General features: G+C 40.7%; 1 protein-coding gene across 14 annotated transcripts in view; it reads left to right on the top strand.

The window, feature by feature from the left end:
* Positions 1-25997, top strand: part of CLIP1 (CAP-Gly domain containing linker protein 1) — a 100837-nt gene extending 74840 nt beyond the window's left edge. For 8 of the 14 annotated variants that reach the window (XM_074321587.1, XM_074321588.1, XM_074321591.1 and 5 more), the window contains 8 exons: positions 2963-3083; positions 15572-15624; positions 18571-18591; positions 21305-21422; positions 21502-21652; positions 22267-22316; positions 23886-24010; positions 24338-25997. In XM_074321587.1, coding sequence (XP_074177688.1) covers positions 2963-3083; positions 15572-15624; positions 18571-18591; positions 21305-21422; positions 21502-21652; positions 22267-22316; positions 23886-24010; positions 24338-24563 — 865 coding nt within the window. In that variant the 3' untranslated portion in view covers positions 24564-25997. Of the gene's footprint in view, positions 1-2962; positions 3084-15571; positions 15625-18284; positions 18422-18570; positions 18592-21304; positions 21423-21501; positions 21653-22266; positions 22317-23885; positions 24011-24337 lie in introns of those variants that run through there. The other 6 variants (XM_074321586.1, XM_074321590.1, XM_074321596.1 and 3 more) reach the window with 2 other exon arrangements.
* Positions 25998-27828: the final 1831 nt, after the last annotated feature.

The following is a 27828-nucleotide window of genomic DNA, read 5'->3' as shown; positions in this document are numbered from 1 at the left end:
GAGCTCGGGAGTTCGAGAAAACTCCTCTTCCCTACTGTCTGACTTCAGAGTCTCCTGCCATGGGCCTTACATTGGCCTAGTATCTGTGTGTTCAGCGTCCTTACTAAATCTGTCATGTCACCCACCCCCAGTTAGTGTGAGGTGCTTCCACCTCTATTAAGGGAGAAATGGTTTTTGTGCCCCCTTCCTTGAAGGATCGCAGTGAATAAAATCAGGAGCAGAAGACTGTGGCCCCCTGCTGCCCCTCTGACCTTGGTCTGCCTTCCTCCCTGGGGCCTGGTCCCCAGATCTCTGATCCCTGAGGGGAGTAGTTCAGGCGAGGAGGAGCCAGACCACCAGGTTGACAGAGCCTGGGCTGCTCTCGATTGGTACCTTGTTCCTGGCCCACCACACCTGAGGCAGGCAGTCTTCTGTCAGTCACCTGGCTGGGATTCTGAGCAGGAAGGAGGAGGAGCAGCGGGAGACCCCCCCACACACACACACACAGCGACATCCGTCAGGAGCTCCTCGCTGGTGCAGGGAGGTCTGAGGACTAGGTTGAAAGAGCCCCCGCCCCCAGTGACTCACTGTACTCTGCCCTGGATGTGGCCACAGCTCAAGGACCATCGGAGAGAAATGTACTGTGAAATGGGAACAGTGCTTCTCCAGAAGCAGCCATTTTACTGTTCTTTAGCTCCTCAGTGCTGAAAGCCAGAGAATGAGCAGCTGCTTGTTCTTCTGTGCTTTAGCATGTATAGGGGGCTCTTCACGTCCTCTAGGGCTTGTCTGGTGGTCCCCTCGTCTGACAGGACTGCAGTTCCTGGAGGGATACTGATACAGACACAGGTCTAATAGGAACCGTCTCCTGTAGAATATTGCCCTTCGTTCGCACTGGAAACCCAGCACTTACAACTAAATGTTCCTTTTCCTCTATGTTTTAGGAAAATTCTTGATTTGGGTTAGCCAGCTCCTATTTTGAGGTGGAGAGAGAGAATAAAATGGTTTCTCTCTGTTGTATAACATTGAATCTTAGGGAAAATGATATAAGCAATCTAATTTTTGTCTTTACTCACCTGGCACGGTGATAAATCTAGAGTATATTTAGCACAGCAGTTAATAGATTTATGATCGATTCATAAGTAGAATGTTCGCAAGTCAATATTAACAATGTTTTGCTTCTCAGTTTTGAAACTGACAGTCTTTTCTGTTTGAAGATACCTTTTCATGTAGAAAGAAAAGTAGCTATATTTGTAGGTACTTTAAAAATTATTCCTTAGAATATGTCCAGGAGTTGGGCTCTTACATCCTCCTTCCTCTGTGAAGTACATGTACCCACTACGCTTTAAAGAAAAAAGGTATTTCTGTATTCGAATCACAATGAAGGTCCGTCTGCCAGTTTTAAGTCCAATTGTGTTGCTTCTACAACTTACTGGCTTTATGATTTGGGGCAAGTCTTTCCACTCCCTGAGCTTCAGTTTTCTGACCTTTAAAATGCAATAATCACATGAGCCTCCTTAGGCTTTGAGGATTAAATGAGAAAATGTACATGAAAGCATTTTGTAGATTTTAAAACATTGAACAAATACTTAGGACATTTTGATATTTCTTCGACCCCTTGTTTTAATTTTCCTTACTGTGGGCTCTTAATAGAAACCAAGGATTTTTTAAAAAAAAAATTGAACAGATGAAAATCTTTAAGAGATAAAACAGGATGACCACACAAACGCTGAGACCAAAAGCCCCTAACGGAGGCCGTGACCACCTGGGAAGAAAAGGTTTTAAATGACTAATTACCTGAGGCTGAAAGTCCTCTCAGTTTTCCTTCACTTGCTAAATAAACATCTCTGGAAAATGCCAAATGTAATGGGCTAAGAGAATTTTTGTGTAGATTTATTCCCCTACGTCTTTATGAGGTCATCCCAGTATGCATTTTATAGGTGGATGGAGAATTAAAAATTTTAAAAAACTGAAGACACCAAGCACCATCACCCATTAGACAATTGAAGTTAAAAATAGATGTGTTTATGCATCAGCAGATGGATTCATACCCAGATGACTGGATTCACAACTCAGCCACGTATGACAGCTCACTAAATGGAGTTTAGCCAGAACAGACTTAAAATTCATGATTGCATCAAACCCTGCTATGGCATAAGCTAAAATCCAGTGATCAAAGTATTTTGAATGTCCATGTGAAGAGGACAACAATTCAGGATATATATTTTGGATTAATTTTAATAATGGGAAGATAATAAGTATACTTACCTGCTCACACTTTATATGCTGATATTCATGATATAGGTGAGCAGCCTGTGTTTCTATTTGTTTTCTTAATTACAAGTTAGCATTATGGGAAGGATATAGTCAAAAGAAGGTACCTGTTATGTCACTAGAAAACAGCATTTGCTTTGGGATTTCACCTCTATTTGTCCAAAAAGTATACTCAGATTCACACCAGCACTTGATTTTGACAGAAACTGGCAAATGAGACCATTAGATTTTTATTTTTGCTAGGAAAAAAGAAAAACCAGATTACAGATGTATGCAGTTCGAGCAGAGTACCTTGGCAGCCAAGTAAATCCCTGTGTCAACATAGTAGATTTTAGTATAATTTTGCAATGGAAATCGTCCTAAAGACAAGAGGCACGCTGACCACCATTTCACTTGTCCTTTACTTTGTAGTAGCATTGCCTTTTGTGTGGGGAGCGTTTAGAAGTAAGGGAAGTGTGGGTGGTGAGAGGCTGGATGTAGTGTTTATTAGATTTAAAAAAACGTAAGGATTGTGGGTGACGATCCTTCTCCTGAGAGGGTAAAGCCATTGAGCTCCTCCTGCATGGAGGTGACACTGCTTCTCCTGTTATTATAGAGCCCATCAGTCACGTGACCCAGATATATTTTCCTCAGTGCTGTGAAGCTGGTCGTCTCCCACAGTTTCCTTGCCTGTCTTGTTTCTATGGTAACCCTGCACTCTCTGTCCTTGCAGAGAAACCCTAAAGCAGGCAGACGCTCAGAAGTCCCAGCAGCTTTCAGCCTTGCAAGAGGAGAACGTGAAACTTGCCGAGGAGCTGGGGAGAAGCAGGGACGAAGTCACGAGTCATCAAAAGGTCAGTGGGCCTGGGGTGGGCGTTCCCAGCTCTGCCATGCTGATGTCGGGTGCTGCTCGGAGGCAACTCCGAGATAAGCCCCGTGTGGTTGGGTCATTCCAGATGGGATGTCACGGTACCTGTGTTGTGTGTTTCCTTGTTCTCAAGCATGCTGCTCTAGGTGTTAGGGTAGGAGTGAGTTGGCAGGTCCTTTAAAATAAAATAAAATAAAAAACACTGGGAACTTGCAAACAGGTAGAAATTAAGATCTCTATTAGATGATCTTATAGCAATGCATTTAAATGGGAAGGGACAATATCTTCTTCGTACTATTGCTTGGATTTTAAAATGATTTTGTCTAAGATTTTTTTTTTTCTTTCATCAAAATTGATTTTAAGGAAATGGATTCCAAAAATAACGGATTTGGTATGAAGACTGGCAGCTGTTTTTAAATAGAACTCTGCTTTTCTTCAAATTAAAAAAAATTTTTTTAAAACATTTTCTAATGGAACTGTATGTATGTGCCCTCATGGGCATTGATATATGGAATGTGTATTAAAACAACCCATTTGCTTCTGGATTTAAATCACAGAGGTTTCTGACAAGTTTATTAAACAATGAAACAAAACTGATTTTAAAGAATGCTATATATTCTGCTTTTTATTCTTTAGCAGTTGAATCAAAGTGCTAGAGTGTTAGTTGCATCTGATCTCAGAGCATAAGCTCAAAATGACATTTTTAAGAGAATTTTACTTGTCATTAATTCTTGCTTTGCATGTCAAGGGAGAATGTTTTTCCCCAGCGTACTTTGCAAACATTAATTCTCAGTTGGGGTGGAGTAATTTGGGTATAATTGTATAGAGTATCCATTGGCACGGTGCAGTCTGTGGTGGACTTAATTTGGAGAGTTGATTTCAGACTTTTCAGTCTTTATCACAGCTTTCCAGTCTTCTTACTTCACAAGAGACGCCACATCTCTAGACTCCAGGATCATGGTGTGTTGGTAGCCTCTCGCATCTGTTGGCTCCTTCTATGTAACAGACGCAAGTAAATGAGAGCTATTCTCTCTCTCATTAATCTTGACAGTAATTCTAGGAGGTGGCACTGTCATCATCCCTGTTTGTAAAAGAGGAAACAAGAACACAAAGGAGAGTAATTTGTTCAACCTCCTACAGCTAATAGTATCAAGAGATGTTTGTCATCTGGTTTGGGCCAGGAAAAGAGTCAGAGTGGGTTGACTTAAATAGGGTCACTGCCCTCTCCTTTGATCAGTATGTGAGAAATTGGAGTTCATGAAAAATCGAAGCCCTTTGACCCGATGAGCCCCACCCCGAGCCCCGGCACAGACTAGAGCATCTGAAACACTGGCTAGCTCTAAGACTGGGGTGTCGGCAAGGACTCCCCACAGGAAGGATCTCTGCTCAGCGCCAAGTCTGTTCCCATCTTTTTTTTATCTTTTTGTTGCACTTCTGTGGTAGAGGGCATGGATTCCAGAAATGGGAGGAACACGCAGAGATCATCCTCTCGTCTTATGTTGTTACCTTTGCCAGACTGTTGATGACATTTTTGTTCTGTCACCCAGAACCAGAAAGGACTCAGAAGGAAGCATCACGAGGCCTGGGCAGGGGTTTTCAGGGCTCCTCTCCGTCCTCCAGCTCTTTCTCGTTTGCATCTTGGGATTTGAATTGCCTTCCTTTTGAAAAGGTTCTGTGACAGAAAATCTGAAACTCAGTGACTTTGAAGGGTGTTAGAAAACAGCGCCTGCAAGGAACAACTAAGAAAATAACTCCTCTTTGAAGAGTGAGGTTGTTATGCCCTTTGCAGTTTTCTGTGTTTTACTCAGGAGAGGAAGACAAATGGGTTTGAACTAAAGCAGAATAGGCTTCGATGCTAGAGATCATTAACAGCGATATTAATTACCAGGAAAGATTACAGATAATTCTTCCCTTGACACGTATGTGTATATATATATACTTTCAAAAAAGTAGAGAGAAGCACCCATTTAAAATACCTTAGAAACCACCGTAGTCTCAAGAAGACTGATTAATTCATCGCTTCCCTTGCTCTTCTTATATCATCTCCAGGACTCTAGAGCACTGCTTACTTGGGTGAAATTACTAATTTTCACTTTACTTTCCATAGCTGAGCCAAACTATTGATCAGCTATGTTCAGAAATATACTACAGAGTCAGTGTTGGGCAGAAACCCTATTTTTTTTAAAAAAAGAAAGACTTTTAATTGTAGTACTATAGAAATATTTATTCTAAAAATTAATACAGTGAATGCTAGATTGACGTGGGCTAGATGGGTACCAACCTAGGACCTGAGTTCTCCCCTGCCTCCCTGTTTCGTAGCACCTTAATTCATTGAGCGTTTTGTGAGCTGATTGCTATGCCTGGTTTCACAGAATCATCACAACATACCTTTGAGGTAGTAAGGTTGCTTTGTAGACATGGAAGCTTAGGGTCACAAGTGCAGTAACTTGTGAAGGACACACAGCTGGGCTGTGGAGGAGCTGGATCTGAACTCATGTCTGACCAACTCGGAAGCCTGTTCCCCAGCTCTTCCCCAGTACTGAGAATAAAAATTATTTCTGCTTACTGCATAATTACTGTTAACGTAAGAAAGTACCTGTGAGCTGGTCTGGGGTAGGTGGGCTCAAATCGTGCTATAAAATGCATTTTCATTTCTACTGGTATGTTTCTTTTGCCTCAAATATTTATTTTGCTTAGAAAACCCAAGACATCCCAGAATCTGTTCTGCATCTTAAGACTCTCACTGAGATTATTGGCCAAAGATTTTTACTTCCTGAGGCAGTTCCTTCATGACAAGGGCTGTTTCATTTCCTGTCTGTCATTTGGAAGTGAGGTTATTTGTTGAAATAAATGAATCCCTGCCCCCCTCTGACAGTGGTTTTGTAGAACATTCTCTCTTTGTATCCCCTTAAAAAGGTGATGTAGGAAATTCTGAAGTTAAGACTGGTTGCTGGAAGGCAGAGAATGATGACAGTTTCCGGTTTATCTTAGAAATCATCATTAACTTGACTGAGAAGGGTGCATCCTGGCCCACTGTGAAGAAGTAGTTTAACTATTGAAAGGCTCACCTGTTGGTTTCTGGTCCTCTGGAATGGAGCTGGCAAAGCCAGAAACGGAGCCCACGGGAGTGCACTCTGTTGTCTGCTCTCCCTATCGCATTCTCCTTTCCAACGAAAACTGTTTAAGTTGCCTTTTCCAGGTGGGGTCTTTCATTTTATGGGGGGAGGGGAGCGACAACCAGGGTCAGTTAGGATTGTGAGGGGCAGAGGGCTTGATTTATCTGGCATCGACAGTAATAGAAATCTTTATAAAATGTCACGTGGAGTGCCTCGTCTTTTAAGAGAATAGATTGGATTGAACCGTATGAAATTGCTGCTCTTCCACAATTTCATATGGTTCAGCTGAATAGTTAACATATTTATTGTATTTTGATGACTGTCATGAAGATTGTTTTTGTAACTGCTATTGATTATTCACTCTCACATTGTTTCCTGCCTGATGGCCTGACTTGTTTAATGCTGCTTTACATTGCTTGTGTGTGTGTATGAAAATATACACAATACAACATTTACTGTTTTAACCATTTTATAGTGTACGATTCAGTGGCATTTAGTATGTTCACGGTGTTGTGCAAACATCAGCTCAGTCTAGTTCCAGAACACCTGCGTCACCGCAAAAGGAGACCCATTCCTTCCTCTTCTCGGCCCCTGGCAACCACTGATCTATGTTTTATCTCTGGATTTGACTATTCTGGACATTTCATATAAATGGGATCATATAACCTGTGTCCATCTGTGTCTGGCTTTTCTCACTCAGCGTCAAGTTTTCAAGGTTCATTCATGTTATAGCGAGCATCAGTGCTTCATTCCTCTTCAGGGCTGAATAGTGTTTTACTGAATGGATAGACCACGTTTGTTTATCCGTTTGTTCCAGGTGTTTCTCCGTTCACACTGTCACCTGTCCCTCCTGCTGTCTCCATTCCTGCCTATAGCCACGACCACTCACTGACCGTTGGGTCTTTTGTGGGTTGAAAAATCCTTCTCATTTCCCTGAAAGCAGTTCTGAATCTTGCCACACTGTTCACACTCAAAACCCCAACTTGTCCATATCTTTCCTTCCAAACTTGTAAAAAGAGTATTGTGTTTTCTGCCTCTGTTGTTTCCTTCCCATTTCCTTCTCAACCCTCTGCAGTCTGCTTTCTGCCACCACCAGCACACCACCGAAGTGACTTGTGCTTGGGTCCCCACTTATGTCATGAAGGCACAGATGCGTGGCTTCCTTCTTTCTCCAGGAGCCTGGGGCACCACCACCCGCATCCCTGACTTGCCTCTCGTGACTTCTTCCACACTGCTGGCTCTGTTTCTCTGCCTCTCCTGCCACACCAGGCCACTTCCATTCGCGTGCCTGCTCTCACATCTCTTCTCCCTTCCCTATTTGGTGAACTTTTCCTCATTGGTCGAGGCCCACCCTCAGTATCGTCACCTCTCACTCTTAGCTGCTTCCTTCTTTGTGTTCATGTAGCAGTCACCACTGTTCTCTGTAACACTTAGAGCATGTATTGTGGTTGTTTCTTACGCTTCGCACACAGGCTATGATATAGTAGGAATCATAGAGATTATATGGAGGTAGGTAGGAATGAGTGAGTGAGTGAGTGAATGAATGAATGAATGAAGTAAGTATCCAGTTTTCAGCTAGGGCCTCAGGTCCTGTTTTACAGTGTAAGGTACAGAGACTTGTGACTGCTCTTTCAACTTCCTTACATGATTCTGGTTACTTCCACTTTATAGTTTTGTTACAGAGAGTTGTGGTTCCCCAAAGCCTGATCACGAAATGAGTGGGGCATTTGCTGTGCGTGGATGGTAGAAGCATACCGTGTGCGTTGAGGTGGGGTCACATAGTTTCAAGATGAATGGAAACCATACAGAGCATTATTTCTTTTCATAGAGAATACTAGGATACTAAAGATAATCAAACTGACGTGAATTCTTCTATTTAGGTAGTCATCTTCGGTAGTCACTTTTGAAATGTCTGATTTATCATTCCCAAACCTCACATGTATTCCCCTTTGTGAGGACTGCAAATACACTCAGCTGTCACTATGGGAACAGTGCTGGTTTTCCCCCTGGTTATTTGCAAAATGAGGTTACAGTTTGCCTGTGGAAACTGGACAGGGATTAGATGACTCAATAACTGTATTTCATCAACAGTTTTTCCTGACAGGGGTTATAGCAGATGTAGTATACAAAAAACTGGGGTTATCATCTAAATTGATCCATGAATAATTACCTGCCTTTTAAATAAGCCTGAATTCCCAGACATGAATATTTAGAAAGCGAATGCTATTTTTAGCTTGTCATGTTTTATTTTGGAAAAAATGGTGATCATCAGCCATCATAATTTTAATCTGGGCTCAAGGGACTTCTGGGCAAGTAGGGCTGAGTGAAGCTGAATCACAGAATCACTCTCCACCAATCCCTAATGAAATGAGCACATGGTTTTGATTATTAAAAAATGTCTCCAGGAAAATCCAGCAAAGCCTATCAACTTCATGCTGTAAATGTTGAAATTGACAATCAAGAAAAGAAACAGAATTGTGGTTTGACTGTCAGACATTGTGTTCACAGTGGTAAGAGAAAGGAAAACAAATAGCAAAATCCTTAGAATGTTTACTCTACTTCTCCCCATTCTCATGCCCAGTCCAGTGTGGAGAAAATTAGCCTGGGGAAAAACTCAAGGAAAAATCTTGAGGCTAAAAGCCCTCTGCTACCACCTCAGGATTCTGCCAGAGGCAGGAAAAACTGCTAGTTGTCGTTTTCCAGTCTAGCCTTAAGTAAATGGGAGTGGGTGGGCTTTTTTCTCAAATGATAATAAGTCCACAGGTAGGCAGTCCCAGGTGGATCCAGCCTCTCAATAATGTCTTCAAGGAACCTGGCTTTTCTTTCTGTTCTTCTTCTGTCCTTGGCATTGGCTTTCATTCTCTCCCTTCCCATGGCTCTTGTACCTCCTGGCACTGCGGACCTTCCCAGGAGAAAGCGGGGGGAGGGAAAGGCAGAGGGCTTCCCCCTCACAGGGCTTTGTCTTTTAATTTGGAGAGGAAGGTTCAGATCTCTGTAACAGTGTCCCAGGTAGGCAGTCCTCCAGCCATAACTGAGACTGCCGTTCCTGTCTCTAGGGAGGGAAGGTAACAAAGAACGTGAGAGTAGCTGGTAATATCTGCCTGTGGCTAAAGCCTGGGGACACGCTCCGGCAGGGATAGGATCGCCTCTGTTCAGATGCAGTGAATGAGATACAGGAAAGCACTTTCCCCATCCTCGTCCAGGGCCCTGTGGCTACAGAAATGTGCAGACCACAGTGCCCAGCCTTTCAGCTGGAGCTTGGGGGTGAAGATTCAAGGTCTCAGATAAAGCAGGAAGGGTATCAGGAAAAATTCATTTACGCTACACATGAGCAAATTGAAGGTGTAGGTAGAGCTACCCATAGTAAGATGAACAACTGAATACATATTGTGTCAAAAGAGGAAAAAAGGAAAAGAAAGGAACATAGGCATCCAAAGAGAGATGAGGATTTCAGGCTATGAGAAAATACGATGCAAAGTAAAATGCTGCTTTATGTTATATATAAACTTAAATGATTTAAATAAAGCAGCTGTTCAGAGAGGAGAATGATAAAATGACACAAATTGAACAGAGAGAGTTAAGGAAACAAATTGAAGACCAAAACCACACTGTATCAGAACTAGGAAAGAAAGGAACCTTATGAATGTTTCTAAAATATAAAGGAAAGGCGTGAGCTAATCATAATAAATAAAGAGGAAAACAGTCAAAGATAAACAATTAATAGAAAGGTAATAACTTTGGAGGACAAAGATAATCCAAATGAATATAATTAGCATCCTTGAAGTAGAGAACTCAACAAATGCAATAGAAGAAAGTATTAGGAGATAGAAGGAAATTTCCCTCAAGTGAAGGAAGAACTGAATCTGTAAACGGAAAGGACACAGTGGGTTTTATGGAGACCCAGGAAGGGAACCCCGGTGAGGGGAGATTGGTCCGAAGTAAATGACACCAAAAAATACCCTGATGATTATTGATCTTCAAGGAGATGCTCAGGCAGAAAAAGCAGATTCCTTATAAAAAGGTTAAAAACCAACCCACTGCAGCTACATTCAATGTCAGAAAACTGTGGTACACTCTTTCCAAAGTTCTGAAGAACAGAAAACATGAAGAGCATCATACCAGGTAATTATTACTCAGGTAAGAAGGTAGGCAGAGGTTCTCAAACATGAAAGAACTTAGAAGCTGTAGCATCCTGAGTCCTTCTAGAAAGGACTTGATAAAATCTGGCCAATCAGAATACAGGGCTTAACTAAAGAGAAACTGATAAAAGGACTGGGGTGAGAATTAAATCCAAGTAGATAAGACAGCTAAGCTAACAGTTTAGGGCATTACAGATACAGAGTAGAATTGTGTTTTTAACTTTTTATTTGGAGATTACTTCAAACTTTAGAAGTTGGAAAAATAGAACACAGAGCACTCATATACGAGTACCCTACGGACTTGTTTTTACCTAACCGTAGTGCAGTCGTCGCATTCAGGGACTTTAACACTGCTATCTCACGTACAGACCATATTCCTGTTTAGACAGTTGTCCCGGTAACATCCTTTATAGCTTTTATTCCCCTTTAATCCGGATCCAATCCAGGGTTGTCATGTCTCTTCAGTCTTCTTTAATCGGGAACGTTTCCTCTGCCTTTCTCTGTCTTTTATGACTTGACTTTTTGAAAAAACCAGGCCAGTTATGTTGTATAAAATCTTCATTTTGGGTTTGTTGCGTGTTTCATGACGATGGCATTCAGATTATGCATTTTTAGCAGGAAGACTGTATAAATCAACTGTATCCCGCCAGGAGGCATGTGTTGTGGCTTGATGTTAATTTTGATCATTTAGTAAGTTTAATACATTTGCAAGGTGGAAAGAAAAGGGAAAAAATATAATACGACTAAAATTTGAGGTGGTAGGGTTGAAAGACAGTGGTTGGAGTGTGCAAATTTCCTCATCTTTTATATCACAGTAGTGTGGACATTGTCTAAAATTAAAATTAATTTATACCTAAGAAAATCATGTTTTCTTAGGTATCTCATGCTTTTTTAAAAAAAATTTGGGGCCAGCCTGGTGGCTCAGGTTGGAGCGCTGTGTTCCTAACGCTGAGGTCGCCGGTTCGATTCCCACATGGGCCAGTGAGCTGCACCCTCTACAGCTAAGACTGTGAACAACGGCTCTCCCTGGAGCTGGGCTGCCGTGAGCGGCCGGTCTTCAGTGTGAGCTGCTGCGGGCTGCTGAGTGCTGCTGCCAGGAGCGGCCGGCGGCCAGCGTGAGTGACCGGCAGCCCGCGAGAGCTGCGGTGAGCTGCTGTGGGCTGACTTGTGACCGATTGCCTCAGCCGGGGGAAGCGGAGCGCAAGGCTCATAACACCAGCATGGGCCAGGGAGCTGTGTCCTACACAGCTAGACTGAGAAAGGGAGGCCAAAGAAGGGGGAAATACATATATATATATTTTATATATATATGTATTACTTGAAAATTTTACACAATGACTGTGTAACATATAAACCTTGTGGGGCTCATAGAATCGAATATATCTTTGTGGTAAAGAACATTTTTCTGCCCACAACCAATTTCTTTTGTTTACTTCAATTTTTATTTCTCCTGTTAAATTTAAGTAAAGTTAAATTTGCTTTCTTTCCCCCCTAGCTGTCCTTCTTGCTATATGTACATGGAGATGCCTGGCATGCCATTCAGCTAATGTTAACAATGGTAGAATTATTCTAACATGCAATTCCATTCAGTTATTCCATTTATGTAGAATTATTCCTCATTGGTAAATCGGGGGCATGTTTTCCTTTTTTTTCTCTCTATTGCTGAGTTTTCTGACAAATGAGCATTATCATTTTAACAGAAATAATAAAGTAATTTTTCTTTTAAAAAATGACAGTTTTATCTACAAGTTAGAAATTGCTGAAGCCCAAAACTGATTTGCTTGGGTTCTTCAGGAATCTTCCTTCCACCCAGTTCAGCATTTTCAAGCATCCCTTTAAGGAATTGGGCCAAGGGATATGTTTAGTTGCGGAAGGTCTTTTTCATCTTACATCTTCTCTGTCTGCATATCTTAAGTTTCTTGTTTGAGACATCCCTCCACACTTCGCCACAGTCCTCTCAGCCCCTCTAGCTTCTGCAGAGATTTGTGCACAGACATCTCCCAGCGCTGAGGTGCCGTCCCGTCTGTAAGTGACTGACTGCCAGTGTCTACGCCAGAGGGTGGGTCTCTCCAGTTGGCTTCTGCCTGGTGAGGATGTCTGCAGCTGGGCGCAGGATGCACTTGAACTGGCCTGAAGTTGCTAGCAGTCTGTGGGAACAGGAGCTGCTGTCCTGTCAGCACCCAGCAGTAAAAATTAAAGACTAAGGGGACGTGTGTAAGAGCTGCTTCCCATGTATTGGCCTCACTCCCCCTCCCCCAGAGCCATGCCATCAGCAACATTCTTGATAAAGGACAGTGATAACTTTGTGTCTGATACTTGAGGATGTAAATATACTCATCTGTATTTCCTTACATAGTTCATACACATATGCACGTAAACGCAAACCAGCCTCCAAGGCCTGCTGCCTTCCCGTGCCTCTTCTATGAACTTGTGCTGGTAGCTTAATGCACCCCGTTGCACGTCAGGTGCCCTGGGAAGCAGGCAGACAGACTGAGTGTTTCGTGTGCATGATGTTTACTAAGATGAGCGCTTGAGACGGCCCCCGTGGAAAAGAGGGCAAGGAGGCAGGACTGGGCAGAGCCGTGACGTGACACAGGCCCAATGATGGCCTTGACTGACCAACCCCACAGGGAGCTCTGGAGCTGGAGAGGCCCCTCAGATGTGTCCCAAACTGGATGAGCTAGCCCGTCTCTTTATAATCCCACATCAGTCATCAGAGGTGGTTCATCCTGGGAAGGGGCGTGACTCTGGCCTGAGGTGGTGCCACAGCAGTGACCCCTGAAGGGGCTGCCGAGCACACTCTCAGAAGCTGGCAGCAGAGGGGCCTGGCATGAAAGCTGGGTCTAGGCAACACTCCTCTGAAAGGTCTTGTCCACACAAATGACTAAAATTACTAACTCCTCCTCTTCCTTTTTTCCCCATTACCTTCTCCACTAACAGCAGAAATCTGTTTGTCTGTGTGGGAGGCCAGACTAGAAAGCCAGACACAGGGAATGTGTTCTGTGCTGTCAAGGTAGAGCTGCTATTTTGGACCCAGAACACTTGCCTAGAGAAGAGACTGAAATAGCCCACATGGAAACCACTTCCCTGGGGCGGTCGGGGAGAAAAGCCTCGGCTCCACCCTGGCTTGATGAGGCTGAGGCTAGTTCAGCCCAGAGAGTTGACTGTGTGAGAACTGGCTTTTTTTTTTTCTTCAATTTTATTGGGGAATATTGGGGAACAGTGTGTTTCTCCAGGGCCCATCAGCTCCAAGTAGTTGTCCTTCAGACTAGTTGTGGAGGGTGCAGCTCAGCTCCAAGTCCAGTCCCCATTTTCAATCTTTAGTTGCATGGGGCGCAGCCCACCATCCCATGTCGGAATCGAACCGGCAACGTGTTGTTCAGAGCTCGTGCTCTAACCAACTGAGCCATCCAGCCGCCCAGAACTGGCTTCTGAGTGCCACTACTCTCTCACCCATTGGGAGCACCAGCTTACTGACGACCAGATGCATTTGTTCACTCAGCATGTAGTTACTGAGTGCCTACTATGTGCCTGCCGGTGTTCCAGAACGGGAGGAGACAGCAGTGAGCAAAACAAAAATGAAAATTGCTACTTCCCTTGGAAGATTTTTATTCAAGTGGTTTTACTGAACCTACAAAAACAGGAGTTGCGTAGGTGATGACTTTGAACTTCAACGCTTCCTTTATTTCACACAGACTAGTCTTTTTCTTAGCTTAAATGATAAATTAAAAGCAAATTACCCACCATGTTTATTACAAAATAGTTTGGTGGATAGATAAGCTCTTTGAGGTTTCTTGGCCCGTGTTCCCTAAACTGATTATTTATACACTACCTTCACTGTAATATTATTTTCTTAATATTTTTCTTTATTCAACCTTTTATTATGAAAAATTTTAAGCACACAGAAGCAGAGTGAGCAATAAAATGAATTCCCATGTATTCAACTCCAAAAGCCATCAACTATTGTTATCGTGGGTCGGATCTTGGACCAGAAGAGAAAAAACATTGTTTTCTGTAAAAAATCAGTAGGAGTATCCCAAAGTTATGTTCCATGGAAATGTAGGCACAGTGTCTCCTCCAGGGAAGAGGGAGAATCTCTGCATATTGTTTTTTTGCAGCGTTGAATGATTTTTCAGATGTTTATTAATAATTTTATTTTCTCTGTTATGAATTATCGGCCATGTCCTTTATCCATTTATATATCTTCATTGAAGGCATTTCCCAGTCTTACATTTGTTTATTGAACTTCTTCATTTTCATTTTTTAATTGAAAAATTTAAAATAGCCTCTTTGTTTAAAAAATAAATGTAAGCTATATAAAGAGCATAAAGGAAAAATAGACTGGGAAAGCAGAGTCTACAGTGAAAAAAACTATATTAACCTCAATAGACATAATAAATGTAATTTAATATTCAAAACATACATGTCTGTGTATATGTGAGAACTTTCTAGGTATGAAGACCTTATAGCAAAGCATGTACATAATAGGTACATAAACAGAAATACCTTAAATTCTGGGCTATTGGAAACCATTACTATACGTAGACTTTGGTGTTATCTTTTAAAAAAAAACTCCACGTAAGAGCCTTTTCACCCCTTTGTTTCATTAGCAGTGTGAGTTGTAATTGGTAGAGCAGACTGGAGCTAGAGGTGAGGCTTTTCTCAGAAGATTAACTGAATCTTTTGTTTTTTACCCTTCAGAAAATAATAATAATAGAATTTTAGAACTAAAGGGCCACTGGAAATTCTTTTGTCACTTCCACATTTTATAGGTGAGAAACAAATGCCTGGAATATTGTAGGCATAAAATGAGACCCATATAGAATCAATGACCTGTTCCTAGCTGTCCTTGAGTTAGTGACACTTGACCTCTGTTGTTTCAGTAAAGGAACCCGAATGTTAATAGTGAAGCTTTCACTCACTGGTTAACAAACATCTGTTGAATGTCTAAGGTACAGCACGTACTGTTCAGGTGTTATTTGATATTTTTGCCTCAAGCCCATGAGGAAGAGGAGTCGCTCAGATCCTAAGTGATTTGTAAACTAATAACTGTACATCCTGTGATCCAGTGACCGCTCACTCTTTTTTCACTCACTGCTTGTGAGGGAAGCCAATTGCTTTAGCTGTCTTGGAGCCTGGGAATGTGATCTGTGGCATGGGAAATATAGGCCTGTGGGCTTTCTCTGAACTGAACTTTTGTGTGTGTGCTTTTTTTCCAGGTAGAAGAGGAGAGATCTGTGCTCAACAATCAGTTGTTAGAAATGAAAAAGAGGTAAGTTTTCTTTCTGTGTTTACTGTTGGCATGTGTGTGAGTATGTGTGTTTAGTAAGGAAAATGTTAGAACGTGAGGTATACAGTGACTTGTAGAAACATGCGACCTTCTTAGAGTCACAAAATTGCATCATGATAGCTCATCATAATGGACAAATTATGCAAATTCATTTGCAAAAGTTTCAGTGTTAATCACTAAAACAAAGACTAGTTGAATTTTTAAGCCACGTTCAGGTGCATTTATTCAGAAGTGTTCTAAAATCAGATTGTCTCATATTATACTGCTGTTCCTTCCTAGTTTCAGTAACTAAAAAGTATTATAATTTTGCATGGAGTAATAGATCTGTATATAAATATTGATTTCAATTACATAAAAATTTCAATTTTTCAATAGCAATAATGGCTAACACCATTTAAAATGTTTCTGTTTATTTTCTAAAAAAACCAAAACTGTTATTTATTATTCTTTCATGATAAACAAATGATACTCAGATGGAAGCCTTCCAGTACTTTTGAGTAAGGATTGAGGGGCCCACAGAAACAATCATTTAGAAGCTTGATGCTTATACATCCTGACTGTCGGCTCTTTTAAAATGTGCTGTTTATATCTAGAGAAATTTTTTAAAATAATGATAAAACAGAAAACCAAAGAATTCTCCATGCTCTTGCAAAGTATTCTATTCTTACTTGTCAGGGCAGAGGCACTTCCCTTGCTGGACCCCTGACACACGTGTTTTACGCTGGCAGTGTCTCCTCCTGCCTACAAGGCAGTTACTTAGGAATCGGAGGCTTTATTTAGCCCACAAAGATATTTGGGTTCCATAGCTACATTCTGAAGGACATTGGCTCGGGGGTGCCTTTCCTCCTTTCTTTCTTTAATTAAAAAATACTCAGATTCATTTTTCTTTAAAGTTTCACACCAGAATGCATGTGTGTTTCAGCACTGCCTACCCCTGGTCCAGCCAGGTGTTCTTCCAATGACCGTGCATGAGCTGTGGTGACTGGTCTGCCGTGCCTTAGCCTCGCTCCTGCATACGGGCACAGCTCTGCCCATGTCGGCCTCCAGATGTTTATTTTTACACAAATGAGGCTTTGTTTCTTTAAAAAGAACGTCATGTATGCAGTCATCAAGGATACGTGAGAAAATGAATAGGGCTATTCCTGTGGCATTCTGGCAAGGAACATATAAAAATGGGCTGATGTAAATACTGGCATAAATTAACCTCAAAACAACCCAGTGAAATAAACACGAGGCTTGCATTTAAAAAGGAAACTAGAGCCCAAGAAGTTAAACAACTTGGCCAAGAAGTCAGATGCAGGCGTAAGATGCAGGTCTGCAGATTTTTATGCTGGTTCTCTTCTCACTGTATTTACTTATTTATTACTTTTTGACTGTTTTTTAAAGAAAGATACTGTGGCTTGTTAGTCCTTACCATGTGACTTTAAATAAATCACATGCCTTTCAAAATGTGATTAGACGTGTGACTTTTTTCTCGGCTTAAAAAGATGGAACAGATTTGGGTACTTGTCCATTCCTCTCTTCTTATTTTGCCATCTCTGCCCTCGTTTTAGGTGCTGGATATGTGTAGGAGACTGTCTCTTGAAAATTATTCTTTTTTATCACTAAATGCAGATAAATATAATGTTTTCTGGGAGTGAAAAAATTTTAAATCTAATTTCTCATATTTAGAACTCTTTTTTTATTTTTGTCTTTGATTAAATTGTTAATTAACCCTCATAGAAAGTTCTATTTCAGAAATCTAAATGAAGTATATATTTTAGCTAATAATTTGGGCCCTTAAAATGCCTTCTAAAAGTCAGTTTGGTAAAAGATTCATATGTAGGTCCATGTGTGTAATAGTTAAGTAAATTTAGCTTAGCGTACTAAAAAGAATTTGATTTAATTTAAAAGTCTAGAAAGTACTTAAATCACAAAGATATTTGACATGTAATTGTTTAAGCAAGAACTGAGATCTTAGTCGACAGTTTAATTAGACGTGGTAACTGAACATAGTCAAGAGAGCATATAATTGCATCATTCAAATGGTCATTATAGTGAAGTGCAGAGCTTACTCCTGACTGCAGGATGATACTGTGTAGCATTAAATTAGTAACATGCTCCTGTATTTGCTAAAGTATCCAAACACTGAATTGCAAGCAATGTGTAGTAAAGGTTTTTCTCTTAGCTTAAAAATGTAATCATTTCTTTGGAAAACTGGTCTCCGAGTTAGGCTGACCTCCTTCAAAACAGGTTCCAAGATGTCTAATGATGAAGTAGAGCCGACCTTGAATTCCTCTAAGTGACACAAGTGGGGTGGTGTGTCCCTCTGACAGCGAAAGCCTGCAGCAGATCAGGAAGCTTGCTTGGCTTCCCTCCCTCCTCTAGGCTTTTTCATGTCAAAGAAGGGACTTCAGAGCCAAAAGCTTAGATGTGGACTTTTTGGAGTCAGAATGAATTCTGTCAGGGCTGAACACTGGTTGACGATACCGCCTACAAATTCGGAAGAGGTCACGTGCTCCTCCAGCTCATTAAGCTCACTGTGGGTTGCTGACTGTCTGACTGTCTCCGAGCTTGTGCTATTACCAATGCTCATCTCACCCCTCTCTTTTCCCTTCCTACTCTTGCTTCCTTTGCTATATCTGTGTGTCTTTCATGGTAAGACTAAAGAAAGTCTATCCACGTTATAATAAATAAATTTCATATATTTTTAGTAAACCAAATTGTTGTATATATTTTTTGGCTGCCTTTGTCCCTCTGTGTCTTGCTTTTGTTTTGTAAAATATTCTCAGCAGTAGACACACACACACACACACACACACACACACACACCTCTTTTTGTACCTACATACAGCAAAGAACTTCAGTGCAAATGTAGTTCTCCTTACTGTATTTGCATTTCTATTCATGTTTCTAATATTTGGTTCTTGTTATCTTGCATTTTTAAAGCTTGCCCAGTAACACTTTAAGGTATTTCCTTCATTACTAGAATTTATCTCTTATGTAAGTAGTAAGGAAAGAATCTGGGTAATATGTTCCCTTGGGGGAAAGATTTCTGGCCCCTTTAGCCCTTCTTTCATGTTAGGTTTATCTTCCTTTCTTCATATTTTTAGTAACACCAAGGCGTTCTAGCCAGAGTGGCTTACAAGTAACACGGGCCCTCCTGTCAGTTCAATTTGTGAGTCAGATGTCAGTGGTATCGGCATAGATGGTTTAACTTAGCCCCTCTTGGTTTGCACAGTGGGACTAGGATTTAGAAATAGCCTCAGAAGCCAGCAGTGAAGCTTGGTCTGTCACAAAGATGAGCTGCCAAAGTCTGTTTGTCCTGTCATTTGGTATATGTCACAAGTGAGATCCCTGTCTTAACCACGCATCTTCTGATAACTTATACAAGAAACATTCTGCTTGCTGTCTTAAAAAGCAGCCTCACTTAGAGGCGGTGTGTATGGGACGATAAACAGACAAAGCTACCTTCTGCCGGCTGATGGTCCCTAACACAAAGAATCTGTGGCATCTTGGCTAACTCAGAGTCCTGATTGTGGAAGAATCTAAATCTGTTGAATAACCCCCAAATCCTGGTGTTTTTCAGTAAAAATATTTAAAGTAACATCATTCAAATTTGAGTTGGATTTATAACAAGTGAAGCTCTTGAAATACTTTTTACGATAAACTACCAAATAAATTTAATAGAAACCTAAGGAGCCCGGGGTTTATTGAATCTTTGGATAACATCAGATATTTACTTTCCAGGTGGAAGAAGTGCCTATACATTCCTTCCATTATAATCTTTGCTTTGTTTTAACCTACACAAGATCCTATTTCTATACAAGGTATTATTTACTTAGTAATTTAATATCACCTATGCCCACCCCCTTTTCAGTGTACAAAATAATGCTTGGGTATTGATCAAGAACTTTCTATAAGTCTCAGATTCTTTTCTTATTACTTATCATTCTGGAGTGTAAGTGTAAGCCACACAAGGAGATAAATACAACACTTATATTTTTATCTTTGTGTAGAGTTTCAATTGACCATAAATCATGAGAATTCTGTAATTCGTGTGCCGGATATCTTGGGTCTCACTAACCAGACATAACATTCTGCCATTTCTAACCTGGGCCTCCGTTCCCGATCCTTCCAGTCAGTGCTAAAAAGGACCAAACCATTCCATGCTTCCACACTCACCCAGTTACTTCTAATAGAACCAGGCGTAATTTGGCTTGTTGTTTCAGTTATGAATTCTCACTGATGATTAGCTTCATTAATGTCATAGGTTGTATGGCCTGAGGGCTAGCTAGGAAATTTTTCTGCAGTTTTGTTTTCCCCAAAATATTTTTATGATACGGGGTCTTTTTATCTTGTTTCACACTGTATGTATTTTAAAAAAAAACTTTTTTTATCTTAAAATCTTAGATTTACAGGAGATTTGCAAACGCAACTCAGTTCCCACATACCTTTCCCCAAGCATGCCCCTAATATAAGCATCTTCCATTCCCTGGTATGTTTATCAAAACATAGAAAGTGACATTGGTACAGTACTTCTAGCTAGACTCTCAACTTTATTCAGATTTCCCCCGTTTTTCCATCGATGTCCTTTTTCTCTTCCGGGATCCAATGTAGGAAACCACATTGCATTCAGTTGTCACATCTCCTTAGTCTCCTCCAATCTGTGACAGTTCCTCAGGCTTTTCTTGTCTTTGATGACCATGGCACTTTGGAATGCATGTAATTTTTACAACAAAAATTTAAATACATACATAAACCCGTAGTAGCCTGGCCCGTGGGGTTGTATCTGTTGTGTCTTGCCCTCCCTGTCTTCCCTTCACCTTTCCCTTTCTTTTCCCACTCCCTTGACTCCAAGGTAAATGTTTCCCTCTCATGAAAGGCCTGGTCCCCTCCCTCTGCTGAGAACCAAATGCTGAGTCAGGCTGAGAACAAAAACCCAGTGCCTCGGACCTTCTCTCTTCCAGACGCCCCCCACCCCCCAGCCTCTTTCATTCTATACCTGAAAATCCATTTTAACATTTCTGTTCTAGCCATTATGTAATTACCTTTAATTTCTATTAGCAACTTAATGTCCTCTTCAGATTCCATGGATGAAAAGTAACAATCCTTCAGTTTGAATAGTAGTAATGATCTTTGCTACTGTTTTGGCCCATAAGATCTCAAAAACACATTCTTCGAACTTGCTGAAAGTTACTGAAATTAGTGAGAACCAATCGATACTTCCAGCATAAAACCGCTCTGCATGACATCTGTATAATCGCTTTGCATGTGTGTATTTTAATTGTCATTGCTTGGTAATAATTTATTCAAGAAATAGCGGAATTCAACTGGGGTTAGATTTTTAAAAGAATTTTTTGGGTGGGGGTGCAACCGTCTGGTTTTGTTTTTTAATTCCTCGTCTTCCAAAGTTATTAACTTGTTTCTTTAAATTCAAATGGATTCAATGATATGCAGATTCTGGCATGTCTATGCATAGTAAACTTTTTCTCCCCTCACAGTAAGTAAAATTTCAAGTAAAATTTTGCAAGCATAATAGCCTTAACCCCCTATAAATCTTCCCTGTGGTACTTGTTTTCTTTCCATTCACGAAAGTTAATTGCGTGTTTGTTCTAGGACAGTTGTACACTGACAAGTCTCTTGGTTGATTTCTGGAATTTTTAACTCTTTGGTCTTTTAGAGAATCCAAGTTAATAAAAGACACAGATGAAGAAAAAGCTTCCTTGCAGAAATCCATCAGTATTACTAGTGCCTTACTCACAGAAAAGGATGCAGAGCTGGAGAAACTGAGAAATGAGGTAGAGTACCTTCTAAGGTGAACCTTCATGCCGCCTCTGTGTTCAAACCTCAAGCCTAAGCTCAGCCGCTGTGTTGCAGGTCACGGTGCTCAGGGGAGAGAACGCCTCTGCCAAGTCCTTGCATTCGGTTGTTCAGTCTCTAGAGTCTGATAAGGCGAAGCTTGAGCTCAAGGTAAAGAACTTGGAGCTTCAACTCAAAGAAAACAAGAGGCAGCTCAGCAGCTCCTCAGGTAAACTGACAGCCGTGACGCTTCCTTTCGACCCCGCTGCTTCCTGCAGGGAGCCATTTCCAGTGGAGATGCCCTCAGAGGGCAGCAACCTGCTGCCCCTGACGTGGCCCTTCTGCCCTGGGCTCGCCCACCGTTTGGTCAGATGAGGGCTCTTTACGACCCAGGTCCCGTGCAGAGGGGCGTGCCTGCTGTCCCCACTTCTGGCCCTTCCCATGGTCTGGAGTATTGGCAGAAACATCAGATGGGAGATGCCAGCTGCCGTCCCAGTAGCGAGTGTGGGTTCTGAAAGTGCGTTGTAGTGAGGGAGAACAGAGATGGCCCTTGCGAGAGAATGGCTGGCTGCGTCAGTTCAGGTGGATTTGAGGGGCGTTCTTACCCAGCTGTGGGCCAGCCTGAGAGCACACCTGAAGGGGCAGGGCCAGCACCTGCAGAGGTCCCTTGGGGGTGCAGACGTGGGACGGGAGGTCGTGACTGTGTTCTCAAAGAGCGGCACCTGGAAATGCCACAGAAAAGGAGGTTCTAACGCTGGCCCTTTCATTGCAACATCAAGGAAAACAGGCGACAAGATTTTTTTAAATACCCCTCCACTTTTTCTTTTCTTTTTTTACTCTAAGGTAATACTGATACTCAGGCAGAAGAGGACGAAAGAGCTCAGGAGAATCAGGTAATACTCCTTCCTTTTGCTTTGCTTATTTGCTATTTTTAAAAATCATTTACTCTTTTGAATAGATGATACACTCATGTGGTCTAAACATTAAGCAATATTAATATATACAGCAAAAAGAATCTCCCTTCAAACACCAGCTCTCTTCTGCTCAGTTCCCAACTCCCCAAATAGGTAGTCACTGTTATTAGTGTCTTTTTCAGTCTTTTCAGGTTTTTAAAAATGTATATACAAGCCAAGACAAATGCTGTCTTTTTCCCTTTTTTACATAAATGGTGGCATATTACATAAACTGGTCTGCGCTTACCTTTTTATAGCTGTATAGTATTCCATTATATGGCCATACCCTGATGTAATCAGTTCTCTATTGGTTGACATGACATTTGGGGTGTTTCTCATTTTTTTAGGTGTATTGTAAACAATGTTGTAATGAATTATCTTGGACATCTACCGTTTTATAGATATACTAGTATTTCTTTATAAATTCCTAGAAGTAGAATTGCTCTGTCAAAAAGTTCCTTGCTTGGCCGGCCCGGTGGCTCAGGCAGTTAGAGCTCCATGCTCCTAACTCCGAAGGCTGCCAGTTCGATTCCCACATGGGCCAGTGGGCTCTCAACCACAAGGTTGCCAGTTCAATTCGAGTCCCGCAAGGGATGGTGGGCTGCGCCCCCTGCAACTAGCAACGGCAACTGGATCTGGAGCTGAGCTGCGCCCTCCACAAGTAAGACTGAAAGGACAACAGCTTGACTTGGAAAAAAGTCCTGAAAGTACACACTGTTCCCCAATAAAAAGTCCTGTTCCCCTTCACCCCCCAAAAAAAAACAAAAAAAAAAACATTTCTTGTTAAAAAAAAAAGAAGTTCCTTGCTCATCTTTACCTTAAAAAGATGGGGTTCTTGAAAACTTAACTAAAAGCCAAAATTAACAAAATAGCCTTAGTTTTTAAAATGGGATTATATGGAAAAAAAAGGATTATATGGAGGCAAAGTATTCTATATTTGGAAATATAAGAGCATGTAGACAACAAACATCCATCTTCAATTTTAGTAGTATATTTTGGATATATTTACCCTGTTCAGAAATCATAGGTACAAAAACCATCTTTCTTTTTTAATACGAGAAAAGCTCAGGGGGTTGTGATTTGTTTCAGTTATCTGACATCTCCTTTGAAAGGCATGAAAGGATTCAATAAACATACTAACTTGCCCTGGTTAGCATTGTCTGCTTACTTTGTGTGGCTAATAAACATCAACTTAATTAATATTTTCTCTTTTCCCTTTGCTTTCTGCTTCCGTTTGTTTCATCTGCTGCTGCCAACACTTTTCTTCTAATCAGCAAATGGTTTGTTTTATGTTTCCTAATTTGAGAGCCTGGTGTGTGTGTGTGTGTGTGTGTGTGTGTGTGTGTAAAACATAAAACATGGGTTCAGTGACAGCCATTGGTGGCCCCCTGTGACGCCAGCACACTCTGCAGCCGTAGCATGAGAGTATGTATCTGTGACTTCTTGATATTCCAGTGTACACGTTTTAGACATTTGACACATCTGTTTCTTTTTTCCGGAACAAACCAGATTGATTTCCTAAATTCAGTAATAGTGGACCTTCAAAGGAAGAATCAAGACCTCAAGCTGAAGGTGGAGATGATGTCTGAAGCAGCCCTTAACGGGAATGGTGATGACCTAAACAATTACGACAGGTATTTCATGTTAAGCAATGGGGACTGGAGCCTGAGGTCCAGCTCAATAAAGTGTGTTTTTCAAGTGAAGTTCTCCAGTGCATTGGAGAAGCAGTTGCTTTGTAGTTACTTGGCCACAACTGAATTTCCATAAATCTGGCAAGAGAGTGAGTGATACACTACAAATGGTTTGATGTGAAAATTCAAAATGTCGATTGTAGTCGTTACACTGGGGGCTGCAAGACTTGACCATAATTCTTGCTTATTTTTGTTCTTTACGAGTGATATTGTCTCTTGAACTTCTTCTGCTAGAGATGAGTTTCTGATTATGCACGTTAACATTTGCAGTGATGACCAAGGGAAACAGTCCAAGAAGAAACCTCGTCTCTTCTGTGACATATGTGACTGTTTTGATCTCCACGACACAGAGGATTGCCCGACGCAGGCACAGATGTCTGAGGAGCCCCCGCATTCCACACACCACGGCAGTCGGAGCGAGGAGCGCCCGTACTGTGAAATCTGTGAGATGTTTGGGCACTGGGCCACCAACTGCAATGACGACGAGACCTTCTGATGAAGCCACAGATCAGGACCTGCCGGGGCTTCGTCAGCCACACGAGCCTTAGGCAGCTGAACACGGGCATCATGCGTGCGGACCTCAGAACACACGTTAGTTTTGACTCCCATCAACAAATCCAAGAAAATATTTTGATCTTCAACAAATTGCCCTTTAATCTCCCCTTATAAGTTAGGATAATAAATACTTAGTAGGTGCGTGTTCACCTCTAATATTGTCTTCTTGATTTTTGAAAGTTTTAACAAGACATTGCACCAGATGCCATTACATTTATGGTCCCTAGGGAAACCTCAGAGTAGAATCCCTCCCCTTACAATACTTTATTTAAGGAACTTTAAATTATGCCGTTACTTTTCATATTTGCACTAAAATATTTCCAGGCTGCATTTGTATATTTAGATGTTTTGGTTAAGCTTTGACACTGGAATGAGTTGAAAAAATGTGCCATTTTGCATTTTCATCTACTCATTTAAAGTATTTTATTCTAAATCAAAGAAATCTCTGAGCTCTTTGCACTACCTGACGTCAGTAGTGCCTTTATTTCAGGCTTGATAACACTTAGGTGTGATTATAAAATGATGAAACAGGTAAAGGGAGGGGCAAGCCCCCAAACTGCTGTGGGGACATTTTATAATCTATATGCTGCACCCACGTACTCGACTGTGGTGTTTTGTTTATTGGTTTTGCATAATTTCAGCTTCTATATATTATATGTATATATTTTTTAAAAATCTATATTTTGGGAAAAAGCATACACAATAATGTCTTTCTTTTCAGATTTTTACCTTTATGAAAATGAAAACACTTAAAATATTCATCAGGACATAATGGGATAGACCAGAAATAGCATCACACAGCTCTGCAACTGTTTTTTTCTTTTTGTTTTCATTTTGTTTATCAGATATAAATGGGAGAATTTTCTCCAAAAGTTTTTCCCTTCTCCAGCAGATATCCCCAGCAGTCATTTAATTAATAAGACACTATAAAACACCTAAATTAACCATTCTACAATCTTTACTAGCATTTTTTACTGTGTTTTTAGATGAATGTACGATGAGAAATTCAACATTAATAATTTTGGATTTTCTTATCACAAAACAAACGAAGGACCTCAACCACCAGAAGTTTATCAACCAGTTTGAATCTATTTATCTTGATTTTAATGTCTTTTAGAATATGTAAAAAGTAATAAATGTATCTTCCATGCAACTTGTATAATAAGAACTATAATTGTATATATGCCTTTGATGTATTTTCCCCTCAAGATTATCAACTATGTGTTGGACAAGTGAAAAACAAATCTGTGATCAGTTGAAATTTTTGGTTATAAACATAATAGGAATTGTTTCACAAACTATGTAAAGCAGTATTAAAATTTGAGCAAATGAGTGTTCTGTATCTACTTTAATAAATGATTATTCTTTTTTGGCATTGGTAGTAACTGATATTATTCTCAGTTTATTTGTCATAATGGTTTTCCTTCAAATGAACAAGCACTGTAGATCCAAATAGCAATTTGTACCGCAATCTGTTGATAAACAGCTTTAAGAAACTGGTGTAGCGTTCTTATCTCGAAGCATTCATTCTATGACCCATTTAATAAAATAAATACCTAAGGTTGTTATCCATCGCTGTGTCACACCATATTACCTGACAAAAACGCAAGTGGCACCATATAATGCCAACTATCTATTAAGCCATGACATTTTAGAAGGAAACTCCAAAAATTGTTTGAATACAGAGGGTGCCAAAAAAATGTATACACATTTTAAGAAAGAAGAACTATTAAAATTGTATAAATATATACCAATAACAAAAGATGAATACAAGTCACGTTTGACTTCAATAACAAGAGGTGCTCAAAGTGTTTCCCATCAGCGTCCAGACACTTCTGATGACAGCGAACTACTGCTTGAGCAACGTTGACCAGTTTCCACTTGTATATACTTTTTTGGCACCCCTGATATTTACCAAAATGATTACAGAACCAAACATCTGTTTTATGAGCACAGACCCCCCACACACACGGGTAGATATTTCCAAAGCAGTTACTAGTTGAACAAGAACATTTTACCTAAATAATACTCTTCACAGTAGCCCTTGACTTCAGTATTGACCTCAGGGGATTCAAAGACTCAAACTATTACGTAAACATAATCATTTCACAATATATACATATACCAAATGTACAGCTAAAACTAATACAATGTTACACGTCATTCTCAATAAACAAGACTCAGCACTAAACAAGTATGTAACATTTACAGGACAACTACAGCGGTCTAGCGGTCTCCAAACATAAACAAGTAAAACTTCCATCTGCTGACCAGGTAGCATCTTGGTCCTGTTTGAGGAGGATAGTTTATCCTGGCCTCACACTCACGCTTGCTTGAGATGTCACTAGCCTTGGGCATTTTACCTCAAATTGTGCCCTCATTGGCCTGTTTATTCTCACAGACATGCTAAAATACTCAGTCTCAGTTGAGCAAAACCCTACACATGTGAGAAGAATTTGTGACAGGTTGAGAACCACTGTGAAAACCAGGTTGAGAAATAGGGTATGGAAGAGTCTGCATGAGTGGGAACAAGTTATTTTAAAATGTAAATGATGGAATTACGAAATTGAGAGTGGAGGTATGTATAAATGTATGATTGATTGTTTTTCTGCATATCCCCAGATTCCATTCTTTGCTTAGACTCCATGGTAACTGTTTAGTGAGTCCTTTCTTCATAAAGTAAGTGTATAAACGATTGAACGGAGCCATGCACGCTTAAGACCAAACATTTTCAAACTTCTTTAACCAGATTCCAAATAGTCAACTTCTACTTCCAAGTATTGAAACATATCATCCTAAACCAATAAGTATTTATTGAAAAATTAAGTTCCGGGCACCCTGATAATCTCTATGTGATTACACAGTCCTCTTTGATTCCCATAACTCACAAGATAATTTTACTGGTGAGGCCAGTGGTGGGACCTGGGCGCCACATCGGAGAGTATTTGCGTAAAACACGTTGTCGCAGTGAAAGTCTGCTAGGAAGAGCTAAACAGACAAGTCACCCAAGGTTCCCTCAGCCCCTGGCCAGTTTTGTAAAATTGAGCCCACAAACCAAAGAACAAAGAGAAGGACCGTTTGATTGCTATAATTTAAAAGATTCCCATTAGAGTTTAGCTTCAAATTACCATTTTACAGCGAATACGCTTGCTAAGACGAAAGTCGTTTTTTTTGTGTTTTTTTTATTTTTTTTTAATTGAAACGGG

Source organism: Rhinolophus sinicus, linkage group LG16 (assembly GCF_036562045.2).
Source record: "Rhinolophus sinicus isolate RSC01 linkage group LG16, ASM3656204v1, whole genome shotgun sequence".
In the NCBI taxonomy this organism is placed as follows: Eukaryota; Metazoa; Chordata; class Mammalia; order Chiroptera; family Rhinolophidae; genus Rhinolophus; species Rhinolophus sinicus.
This window is presented reverse-complemented; position numbering and strand designations above follow the sequence as displayed.